Below are 12,961 nucleotides of genomic sequence, written 5' to 3'. Positions count from 1 at the left end.
AAGCTTGAATATATTAGATTGAAACAAATGAGATTGCTGTTTCTATAGGTCAAAATAGTTGAATATTGGCAATGCCCTATGTTTTGATCTAATTAGTTGGTGATTGTGTGTTTGAAATTTCAGTATATTTATTTACTTTTGGATATATTTCAATTACCTGATTATTGTTTTCCTCTCAATTTTGGGACTGGTACTATTTTTAAGTAAAAGTATCTTTATTTTTTATCATAAAACCTATACCTATTTTAGATCACGCAGAAAAGTATAAACCTTTAAGCCATCATTAGAAATAATCACTGTTTAAGTTTCATTACAGTTGTAGATCTGTAGTTCTTGTTATGGAACTGTTGTGTGCTGTCGAGTTGATTCCAACTCATAGCTGTCCCTGTAGGACAGAGTAGAACTGCCCTATAGAGTTTTCTAGGCTATAATCTTTACCAGAGAAGATCACCACACTTTTTCTCCCATGGAGAGGTTGGTGGGTTTGAACTGCTAACCTTTTGTTTAGCAGCCAAGTGCTTAACTATTGCACCAGCAGGGTTCCTGCTGTTGAACTAGAGTGTTCAGATATTATGGTGATATTTTGTGAAGAAAAATGCAATTCACGTTAGGAAATTTATTTCACAGTCAACTTTGTAGTTATACATTTTAAGACTAGCTATGTGATCTTGAGAAAATCAATGAGTATCTCCAAGTCTATTTTCGCATTTGAAAAATGAAAATGGTAGTATAACATATTCTTATGCAAATAATGCGTGCCTTCTACATTTGTTTGCCAACTGCTCCCTCCCCACTGCAAGAAATTTTCATAAGCATGTTGTGCTAATTTTTTTTCACAGTAACATGTAAAAAAAATTGGCATAGTGGTGCTATAGTGGCGGGGGGGGAGTGGTTGGCAAACAAACGTAAAAGGTGCATGTTATTGGTCTTAAAAATATGGTATACCTATCTCATATGGTTGTTGTAAAGATTAAATATATGAGGATTAAAGTATGTTAAATACACTTGAAGGGATATTTAAAATTTGTGATTAACGTTTTGACGACACTTTTAAAGGTGGTAAATTTTGTGGAAAACAGATTAAACCAGACAGAATGTAGGTTAATCTTGAATTTTAAGTTAACAATATGTTATTATAATCTTTAATTAGTAAAGAATTCAGGAAAAAGACTTGGTATTGACTCTGGGTTGGTGAGGCTGAATACTTTTTTAAAATTAAAAGAATAGTAATAGTGCCATGTTATAAAGGCTTATAAATTAGGGCCCTATCCAAAGGTACCTAACTAAGAAATCACAGTACCAAAGCTTAAACCTGAGTCATTTATTTCTAAGCTTGCACTCTGATCACTGGATGTACTCTCTATGGGCATGAAAATGTTGCCTCTGACCAAAACTTTTCTTCTAATGACAAAAATTTAAATTATGGACATCTAAGCTTACATTTCGGAGCCCTGGTGGTATAGTGGTTTAAGAACTTGATTGCTAACAAAAAGATTGGCAGTTCGAATCCACTGGCCGCTTCTTGGAAACCCTACAGGGCAGTTCTACTCTGTCCTACAGGGTCACTATGAGTTGGAATCGACTCGATGGCAATGGGTTAGGCTTACATTTGAGCAAGGTTCCCCTCATATTTTATTAAAGATTGTTAGCTCTTGGAGTGTGAGTGTGTGTGTTTGCATGTGAAGGCATATCTGAGGCTGGGAGCCGGGGGAAAGAGTCTTTGTCTCTACATTATACTCTCCTTAAACAAATGCTCTCTGTTTTAGGACACGGTAGCCAACCTGAGCAGAGGTCCAGAGCCTCCGTTTTTCACAAAACTGATAACCCCTTTAATTCTTAATACTGTGGATAGAACACCAGCAGGCAAAAATTTTGGGGATGTTCTACAGCCAGCAAAACGAGAATACAGAGTGGTAAGACTCACAAAAAGATCTTGAAATCCTTCAGATGCTTATTTTTGGGGGTGGTGGTATTTAATGTCACCACCTGCCCAGATGTTAGTAGGGATAATTTTGATAATTATTCTTATCTCTGCAAGGCTCTGCAAAAGTAATAATGAGACTGAGGAAAATATTTATTTTTCAGGTAGTAATTACATAATATTTAATTTCTAAATCCAAACTATTCCATTTCTTCTTAAATGCATGGTGATGGAACTATTCACTGGGACTGAGAGAAGTTGTCACTTAAATCAAGGATAGGAAAAGCATTTAGAAATGAAACAGGATTTGTACCACTACCACAGGTTTCCCCCGCTATCCAAAAGTAGAGTGTTCCTATGAAACCTTTTGTAAGCCGAAATAGTGTAAAGCAAAGAAGCAATTACCATTAATTTATATGGGAAAATTTTTTTAGTGTTCCCAGACCCAAAAAATAACCTACCAAATCATATCAAATAACACATAAAATACTTACGAGCTCTCTTAGGCTTTTCTGATACCTCAGGACACAGCTTGCTAACAGAAGCACAAAATAAATTGAGATAACACACAGATGCTCACAGACAGTTCAAAGCTATGGCAGCTTGATGCTGAGTGTAGTTCCCAGGGAAGGAGCTTGGCGATGCCACTTTGGTTGCTCGGGTGTGTGCTGCCTCTTTAACGGCTCTTTGCAAAACAAATGCTGAATGCTAGTTCTGATTTTTGCCTTTTTTCATAAAAGTGAAAATCCTTTTCGAATTTCTTTCGGTACTAACAGATACTAAAGCAGGCCTTTTGTAAAAGTGAAGTGGCATAAAGTGAACTTTCCAAAAGCAGGGGATACCTGTATTTGTATATTGATCTTGTTTGTGTTCTGTAGCCTTGCTAAATATTTTATTAGTTCTTCTAGTTTTCTGTGTGTTCCTTAGGAATTTCTACATAAAGAATTACGTCGTCTGATAATAAACGCAGGTTTGCTTTTTACTTTCTGGATTTCTTTTCTGGGAGATATGGAAAATATATTTATAGAATCTTTTATATTTACGCATATATTCAGCATTTTTGATACTTTTCTTCTAAAGAATTTGAGTTACCATCTGCTGTCATTTCCTTTCAGTCTGAGGACTTCCTTTGGTATTCTCTGTAAGGTAGTTCTGCTAGCAACAAATCCTCTGTCTTTATTTATCTGGGAATGTTGTTATTTTGCCTTTGTTTTTGAAGAATATTTTTGCTGCATTCTTGACTGATGAATTTTTTTCTTTTACCACTTGGAATATGCCAGCCCGTTGCCTTGTGTTTCTAATAAGTTTCTGTTTCTGATAAGAAGTCAATATGTTCATCTTATTGTAGTTCTTCTGTAAGACATGAGTTATTTTGCTCTTGGCTGCTTTCAAAATGTTCTCTTTGTCTATGTCTTCCGCCAGTTTGATACAGTGTATCTAAGTGTGAATCTCTTTGTGATTATACTGCTTGAATCTATAAAGTAATTTTCATCAAATTTTGTATTTAGATTTTCAGCTACTATTTCTTTAAAAAAAAGTTGTTTCCCTTTCTCTCTTTCCTCTACTTCTCGTATTCCTGTTTCACAAAGGTTGGTACACTTGATGTCCCACATGTCTCTGGGTCTCTGAGGCTCTGTTTATTTTTCTTCAATCTATTTTTTCTGTGTTACTCAGATAGGATAATATAAATTGATCTATTTTCAAGTTCACTTATCCTTTCTTCTGTCAACTCACATCTGTTGAGCTTCTCTAATGAAATTTCATATTGGTTATTGTAATTTGCAACTCCAGAATTTACATATGATTCTTTTTAATAATTTCTCTTTATTGAGGTTCTCTGTTTGTTAAGTCATTGTCATCATACTTTCCCTTAGTTTTTTAAATATGATTTCTATTAGTTTTTAGAACATTTTTGTATAACTGCTTGAGGTTTTTGTTTGCAGAATCCAGCATCTGGGGACACCCAGAGATAGTTCGATTGTTGCTTTTTCCTCTTAATATAGGTCATGCTTTCTTGTTTTTATATCTCAGCATTTTTTGTTAAATACTGGATTTTTTGAATATATTGTGGCAACTCTATTTCTGACTTCACTCTCTTCACCACTGAGCGTTGTGGTTTGCTTGTTTATTTATATCTTGCTTGAACTTAATTGATAAAGTCAGTCTTTCCTGAACTATAACTGCTGAGGTTTCTGCTCAGTTTTTTTATTCTCAGTTTTATATTTAAATCTGGATCTCTGGGTGTTACCCCTGTGATTGCATAGCTTAATGTTCAGCCAGTGATTGGTCAAAGGTTATGGTTAAATGCCTCGAAGATTAAGGCTTTCAATCTTTGGTGACGGATCTGGGTGGGCTGAGGAGTACATTCATACCTCAGACCATTTTCAAGTTTGCCCCAGCCTTTAATTTACCTGTCCACAGATTCCACTGGCTTCAGATAGTTCCCTCCCGTGCATGCAGAGTTGAGGGAAGCCCTCTGCAAATTTCTAGAGTTCTCTATCTCTGCAGCTCTGCAGCTGTCCACTCTTTGATACTCTTCTCTCTCTCCGGTACTCTACCCTGTGAAATCAAGACTCTTTGGCCTCCATGGACTTCCATCTCCATATCCTCAATTTAAGAATACTACCTAGCTTCAACTGAATTCTGCTTTCTTGTGTCATGGCCTGTAAACTCTCTGAAGGCATTAAGTTGAGATGATTGTAGGGCTCATCTTGTTTATTTTCTGCCTCTCAAGGATCACTGTCTTTGATTGCTTGAGGCTCACTGTCTTAAAAAAAACATTGTTTTATAAATTTTGCCCAGTTTTTTAGTTATTTTATGGGGGAAGCTAAATCTGTGCTATAACACTCCATCTTGGATAAGCATAAATATAAGTATAAATTGCCCATGGAAAGTGTCAAATGTTCTTATTTGATTCAGTACATCCCCTGTCTGTGTGTGTTGGCAGGGATGGGGGGCAGGGGGGCATACACCAAGTGGTGAAGAAGCCATTTTAATGTGCTATAATTAATACTAACTGTAGTTCTAACTCTTCATCTATATTTAAATCTACCACAAACAAATTCATTGGCCAAAAATTCTGGAGTAATTCATTGGTAAAAAATTCCTGCATCCATTGTTGCAAGGGTGATTTCTCTAATATTCTTGGAAGATAACTCACTTGAATGAATAGAACAGAATCTATCCAGGCACCTAGAATTGTAGAACATATAAATAATTATGCCATAAATATGAGCAAAGTAAAAAATCCTTTAATTAGAACTCATGACTTTTTTTTTCAGGGAGAAGTTGCTAAAGTTACATTTGTAGGTGCAAACCCAAAGAATTCAGCAGAAAACCAGGTAAACACCAATGATTCTTTTTAAAAATGTAAATCCATGTTTTAGCCTTTTGATTTATTTGACTATCCCTCTAGAGGTTAACAACATAAAGATAAAATGTGGCAAATCTTTTCGACTTTTGTTCTCTAGGTGTGGAAAGATTTCCAATGGTATAGTTAATGTGGAATTGAGTCCGGGAAAAAAGTACACAGGAAACATTTGATGGGCTCTCCTTTGGGCCATGTACAGAACAATGCATGTAGCACTGCCTTGTCTCTAGAGAAGAAGTTAATATGAACACATCCCATTTATGTGTTCATATGTGAAATTCTAGTACATTTGATAAAATAATTCAAGGGCCAAGCAGGTGAAGTGTTCTTTGGCTTCTTCTTCCTCTGTTTTTGGCTCTCTCCACCTCCTCCAGTATTGCTGTCTCTGGTCCTGTCTCTGTCATTGTGGAATTACTATGGATCACCTGGGTGGATACTCTACTGGCATGGAGCCCTGGCCCACATGCTTTATATTTTCCTGTAATGGCCATTTCCCTATTCCTTACTACTGGCACTAATAGGGCGTTTATTTATTTAGTCTTGAAAAATGACACAAGAAATACCATGCCTCAAGTAAAAACAAATGTCATAGAAGGGAATAGTGTAGAGAAGTATCCCTCTCTCTACAAACCTGCTTTCCAGAGGAAATCACTATAAACTATTAGTTTGTTACATATCATTTTAGAATTTTTTGTTATTAGCATATGTCATATATATGATAAAGTCTATATATATGTATAAATGAAGTAATTTTACTCTTCTGTAACTTTTTTAAGAATGTTCTTGTAACTACACGAACAATACATACATTCTAGTTGTAAAAATTCAAACAAAAAAGTATATAGAGGAAAAAGTAACAGGGCACACAAAAGTAATTTGAAGGCCAGATTTTTTACTGTGGCTGAGGATGCATTCACCTGATGAGCCATTCTTCCCAGGGCCCACAGTCACTTATAATCCAAAGTATCTTTCTTTCAAATGGGCCTTCCAATTTCTGTTCTTTAAAATGTCATTATTGCCATAATATCAATTTTGGCAGTATGACATTGTCAAACATGACACGGGAAAAATGTTCTGCTGCTTAGATAGTCAAATGCACCTGTTTGAAATAATTTCTCTTGGAAATTAAACTATGCCAGAATATTATTTACATGTTTATAACATTTTTTTTTTTCTGAAGACATCAAAGTGTTATATCAAAACTGCAGATTTAGCTGTCATCTGATATCCTTAGGGTGGAAAAATACTGTCATCATTATTACCACAGAGAAGCAGAAGAACAAAATGCTTAAAGCACTGTAGTATTAATTTCTAAGAATGCTCTGGAACACAGTATAAAACAGTCTCTGGTAGCCTTTATTATCAGTAACCATCACATCATCATCGACCTCATCATTTATTGAATGCTTACTATTTGCAGGTACTAGGCTAAGTGCCTTACATATATTATCACATGAATCCAATTTAATCCTCACTACTACCCAGTGAGTTAGGTTTTATCATCACTGTTTTACAGATAAGTAAACTGAGGCCTACAGAGATTAATTAACTTGTATTAACTAATTATACATCTGGAAGAGATTGATAGGGAGGTGGAAGAGAAGAGTCCCGCGTTTTGTCCCTAATGTTCAACTGCCTAGAGCCATTCTCCAATCTGTTCTCTAGATACTATTCACTAGGTTCCACCCTATCTTCTGTCATCTAAAGCCTACCCAATATCACTCTGTCCAAAATAGGCAGAAATGAAGCTATCTTTACAAGTCACTGTGGTTATGAAAACTTTATTAAATATGATCCATCAATTGAATAATTAGAGAAGATTTTTAAATGATCCCATGGCCTAGCTGTAAATAAGTCATCCATTCAAAAAATGTTTGAGCAACTGTAAATAACAGGAGTGAAGGACTGTGGTGGGTAAGGTGATTAGACACAAGTCTTGCCATCAGTCTAAAGGATTTTGAGAGAAATTGGAGATTTATGGCCTTTGTATCTTTTTATTTGTCATATTATTCAAATCTGTGCTTTACTTGAAGCTGAATTCTTAGTCTGGAACAAATCGCTCTATTATCATATTCTTCTAATGGGGAAATAAAATCCTCTTATGATGTGGTTTCTGGGAGCCCATTATGACCAACTATCAGGACTGCCTTTATCACCCCACGACAAGGATAATTGATACATCCTTGTCAATTCTTTTTTCACTCCATAAAGTACGTTAACTAATAACTCATTTACCTGAAGATGGAAAGGTGAGGAAAGGCTTCCATTTTTCCCTCCAAAATCTTGAGGTGGTTAGAAAAAGTCTTGGAATATGGATCAATAAAGATGTTATGTTTTTTTAAGTCTCAAGTGTATTCCCCAGACTCTTCTCTGCCCTTATTTCCACAATTTGTTAACAGCTCTACAATTATACTTCATTCAGTTGTCAAAAAAACTCACAGCTCTTTAGTAGGCTGAATAAATGAATATTCTGAAGTCATTCCATAGATTAAGAGGAACATGTAAGAATGTGGATGAAATTCTAATACATTTTTGAACAAGTTGTTAGTTAGCATTTGGTAAACAAGGAGAGGGGGTATTTACAGAGAGGTTCCTGCTTGTGACTGTGTAATGCCTGATCAGTTATATTAACTGTGTTTCAGACTCATCACACCTTCCTCACTGTGGAGAAATACGAGGCCACGTCAGCCTTGTGGCAGGTAGTGCATAATGACGCCTCCTGGGAGACTCGGTGAGCATGTTTATTGAATATTTTGTCTTTCAAGTCTTGAAAACAGTTGGCTAGTAAGGCAGGGAAGACAAATGAGAAGACTAAAACCATACATGGTATTAATGATATCAAATTTCCAAGGAGCATTCTGGCCATATTGGGTGGATTTTATTAGACTTCCTTTTGATTCTGTTTTTCTACAAAACAGCAGGGTGTATGCTTCTGTAAGATTAGGTGCTAATGAAGTTATGGCCTCCATTATTATGGACACCTGTTAGTTCTGGTTTTATTTTTCATGGTCACAGGAATTACCCTGAAAGCTGGCTCCACTTCTTGCAAATTGATTGAAAGGGGTGCTGGGTGAAGGTGTTGAGATGGCTTTGGAAAGCCTGACATTCTTCCTGGGAAAATAGCCTATACCGGATATGTATTGCATGTTTATATGCTGCCAATAATTATTCATTTGAGTTATTGATACACAAAAGATTTGAGGGTTTAACTCTTACCCAGTCAAGCAGGGAGAGAACATGCTCACGGAATTTCCTCAGAGAGATACATCTCAGTGTCTTTTCTTACCAAATTCCTGAGCTGAATAGATATTTTGAATATTTGACAATGTGTCTTAAATAAGAGAATGTTTCTGTTCTCATGTCTATAAAACTCATACCACAAGATGGGTATGAAATGGAAGTGGGTAAAATTATGGACAATTTTTGTCTAATTTAGATTGCCTCAAACTATGTATGTTGGTTTGGTTCATGTGGTTAACCGAAAGTAAGGATTTGACCATGCTGTGGTCCATTTGTTGTTAACCATAAATATGGGCATAATTCTTCCCTCTGGTCTTTACGACTCCAGGGAATAGATGATTTTTTTAAAAATAGTAATACATATTTATTGTAAAACAAGGTTATATAGATAATAAAAAATGATTTATTTTCAAAAATGAAAAGTCAGATTAGCAGTCCACCTTGAGGATGTTATGTGTAGACATCTGTCTTGTTTATCATCAATATCATAAAATATGTATTAAGATCACTGGCTGTCACTGAGAAACACAGACTATTGAGCATACCCTTTGTGCCCAAAGAATTTGCTCTTTATCTAACTGAGGATATCAGTCAGGTAGCTCATTTTGTCTCACTGTATCTAGAATATCTGAACCCCTTGTCATAGTCTTCAAGGACCAACATGATTTATTAGGCTCCATCTATTTCTCTCATTTCAGCCACACTCCCATAGTTCACAATGTTCTAATCCTCATCTGCTCTCTGTTCCCTAGCCACACGAAGTTTGTTCCGGTTTAGAATACTTTGCATGCTCTGTTCCTTCTTCTTGAAATGTTGTTCACATCTGTGTGGGCTCCTTGCTATTATTCAGACTGAGTTCAAATGCTGCCTCCTTATAGAGGGTTCTGTCTTATTTTCCTCATTGCACTTATCACTTTAAAATTATTTACTAATTTACTTGTTTACTGACTTTCTTCCCACCTCCACCCAGGAGAATATACATTCCATGGAACTTTGAACTACAGGTAGTCCCTGACTTTCAATGTGTTTAAGTTATGAGGAACCACACTTACGATTGTCTTTTTTTTTTTTTTTAACATCTTATCATAAGTAATATGTACTACATACAGTGTTGCAGCATGTAATTTGCTGATGTGATCATTCTCAGATGTTCACTTGAAGATGTTCAATGTTATGATTTACTGTTCAAAAACACTGCCGTATAGCAGGCTATGACACTAATAATGAAAACTTAAAAAAAAAAAGAGGTATTTGATGATGTCAGAACTGACTTATGACAGAGTTGTCAGAACAGTACCCGTCATAAGTCGGGGACTATCTGTATGTCTGTCTTGTTCACTATAGTATTCTGAGTGCCTCTAACATAGAGTCTGATCTCTCTCTTTCTTTTTATATATATGTACATATATATTTATATTAATTAAGATAAGAAAAGAAGTGTCAGTTGAGGCAAGGTATGGTAATGGTTAAAATGATGCTATAGCAATTCTAAGACAAGAAACATCCTGTATTCTGAATATCGAGTCAAGCTTCTTGGGATAGATATAGCTTAGGTAGTTAGAAGGGTAGAACAAGTAATTTATGCAAATAGCTTTTCTTTAAAGTTCCTCTTCTAGAAAGTAGGGATTTATATTTGTTTTTCTGTTTTGTTCATTGCTATACCTCCAATGTCTAGCATATAGGTACTTAATGAAGATTTGTTGAACAAATGGCTATCTAATCACATATTTTTAAGAGTAAAATAGGGATTTTTTTGTTTGTTGTCTGCCCACAGTTTTTATTGGCACAAGGGATTACTGGGCCAGAGCAGTGCAACAATAGAATGGTATATTCCGGCCACTGCCCAGCGTGGAATTTACAGAATAAAATACTTTGGACACAATCGGAAACAGGATATTCTCAAGCCTGCAGTCATGCTTTCATTTGAAGGCACTTCTTCTGCTTTTGAAGTTGTATCTACTTAGTGAAAAGTGGGCAAATCAATTAAAAAACAGCTTTACTCCGTATGATTTATAAAACTGATTTCACGTGAGTGTAAACTACCAAGTTGACTGCTATAATTGTCCCTATTTGGGGACAAACAGAGAGTTTACTGCTAATAGGACAGAGGGAGGTGTGTGTGTGTGTGTGTGTGTGTGTGTGTGTGTGTGTGTATGTATGAGAGGTGTGTCCCATTTATCTTGCTCCAGCAGCTATGTAGCTTGTGGTCTACGGCCTAAAGCATGATTTACTTAAGGCTTTGTGGCCTTTTAAAGGGATAATTCCCTTCAATACGAAACTTCTGAAATGTTAGTAAGAGTTGTTAAAGATGTGTGAACAATGTTTAACCTATTTATTTATGGAGTTATTGAATGCTAGCACCGGAAAAAATTATAGAAATCATTTTACAAATGGGAAAACTGAGCTTTTGTGGATTTAAGATTAGCATAAGGTTACAGGACATTTCCCCCCATCACATTTAAAAAACAGTACGTAAAAATTGACCATCCCTGTATGAGCCCAAATATAGAAATGAAAAATTAACATGCCAGTTTTTCTGCATTCAAATAAGCATAGCTTTTTCAAAGCAGTCATCCTGGAGTTGATATGCCCAGTGCAGGGTTGTTGTTGATACTAAAATCATTTCTGCAATTGCCTTCAGAACCCAATTACAAGAAAGTCAGACTTGTAATATTTTGATCATGCCTTATGTTTTCTTAAGTGTCCTTACCCCATCTTGATTGTGTCTCTTCTTCCCAAGACTTGTTCTAAATGATTTTTTACTGTTTTTGTTGATCAAATTCACTCCTCCCCCAAACAAACAAACTCACAGCTTTGCCATTAGTGTAGATATTCAAACAAAAGTGGTTCTGGCTAGGAAAGCAGTCCTTAAAAAGGGAAGGCTCTAAATTCATTCATTTGTTCTTTCATTAGTCACTCACTCACGGATCCATTGAGTTGTAGACTATTTATTGAGACTTACTCATGAACCCAGCATTGCACTACTGCCTGGGCCTTGACAAGCAGTGATATCATATTTGGGATGAATGTAAGCATCAAAAGATGACTATTTTGAATGAGAAAATATTCAATTTGATACACAAATTCTGGGAAGGCATTTAAAAGTCAGTAATTTAGTCACTTCTGTGAAGATGTACGGCCTTGGAAACCCTATGGGGCAGTTCTACTCTGTCCTGTAGTGTCGCTGTGAGTCACAGTCCACTTGACAGCAATGGGTTTGGGAATCTTCAAGTCACATCTTGTATATCATTTGTATTAGATGCTCTAATTTGGGGGGAAAGAGGCTGCAAACAATTTGGAAAATGCTGTTTTGAAAGTTAATTTGAGGCATGGTGAAACACCCAGCCTAATGTCCCAAAGAGTAAAATATGACAATCTGGTGTTGATTGCCTGGAAGTGCTAATAGCATTTAAAATGATCCAAGTTAACTAGCTCCCAGGCTATCCAAGTCATACTTCTGTGTGTGTGCAGAAGCTTTAGCATTTTAGGGAAAAATCAACCTTTATTTCAACAATAAACTTTAATGTTTGAAAAATAATAATGATATTGACAATGATAATAGTAACAATCATTTATGTACAGTTTAACCACTTAAACATACTTTATCACATTGGAATGACTCTGGAACACTCCTCGATGAATCAGTAGTTGAGAGACTCTTTATGGAACCTAACTGCTGGAGAGTTAACTAATCTGGGATTTCAGAGGATAATTTTTCCAAATGAAACCACAGTATTTAGTGTAAAAGTTCAGAGGCCTAAAAGAGCAGGTGACTCTGAAAGTAGTTGACTCCAGACAGATATATTAGATGCTATCAAATGGTTGTAAAAAGTATTTCTCATTACACAGAGGAGTGTCTGAATTATTTCCCACCACCTCCATTCTCCCATTGAGGCTTTCCTCAGTTTTTCTGTGATTCCCTCTCGCTCACTGGTAACTGTGCTGAGGTGGCCCCTGTATCATCTACTGATCCTTCTGCACCTAACCACTTGGCTACCAGTACTCTCGGCCCCAGATAAGCCACAGAAACATCCTTTCTCACTAGCCCCCATCTCTTCCAATCCATGAACTTCTATTTCTGCAGTTTGTGTGTAAAAATAAAGTCAGATCTCTGCATTATAGATACTACAGTTTTTCTCTTGAGCAGAAAAGAACACCACAAAGATTTAATTGCTTACTATGAAAACACAGGTCCAAGTCTGTGGTGGCTGCTGCTGGGAGTGGCTCGTTGGAGCCAAACCATGAAAGTTGGTGGGGAACATGGAAAATAGGGGTTGGGTTGGTGGGAGAATTATTTTGGAGACTTTGTTTCTCATGTCCAAGTGTCTGTATTTTATTTGTTGTACCCTGCCTACTTTTTTTTTCTAAGGATGTTCTGACTTCTTCACAAAGCATTATGATCCTTCTTCTGGGTACATACATGTATATAT

General features: G+C 36.1%; 1 protein-coding gene across 1 annotated transcript in view; it reads left to right on the top strand.

Annotated features, from left to right (window-relative positions):
* The window catches only part of ASAH2 (N-acylsphingosine amidohydrolase 2), a 61,691-nt gene extending 51,196 nt beyond the window's left edge, over positions 1-10,495 (top strand). Inside the window, exons 17-20 of the mRNA XM_004370126.2 lie at positions 1,767-1,913; positions 5,203-5,262; positions 7,934-8,022; positions 10,306-10,495. Of these exons, the coding sequence (XP_004370183.1) occupies positions 1,767-1,913; positions 5,203-5,262; positions 7,934-8,022; positions 10,306-10,495 (486 nt within the window). The remainder of the gene's footprint in view (positions 1-1,766; positions 1,914-5,202; positions 5,263-7,933; positions 8,023-10,305) is intronic.
* The last annotated feature ends 2,466 nt before the right edge of the window (positions 10,496-12,961 follow it).

The sequence above is a fragment of the Trichechus manatus genome, unplaced genomic scaffold (genome assembly GCF_000243295.1).
Source record: "Trichechus manatus latirostris isolate Lorelei unplaced genomic scaffold, TriManLat1.0 scaffold00007, whole genome shotgun sequence".
Lineage (NCBI taxonomy): Eukaryota > Metazoa > Chordata > Mammalia > Sirenia > Trichechidae > Trichechus > Trichechus manatus.
The sequence above is the reverse complement of the archived record's forward strand: the minus strand, read 5'-3'. Positions and strand labels throughout refer to the sequence as shown.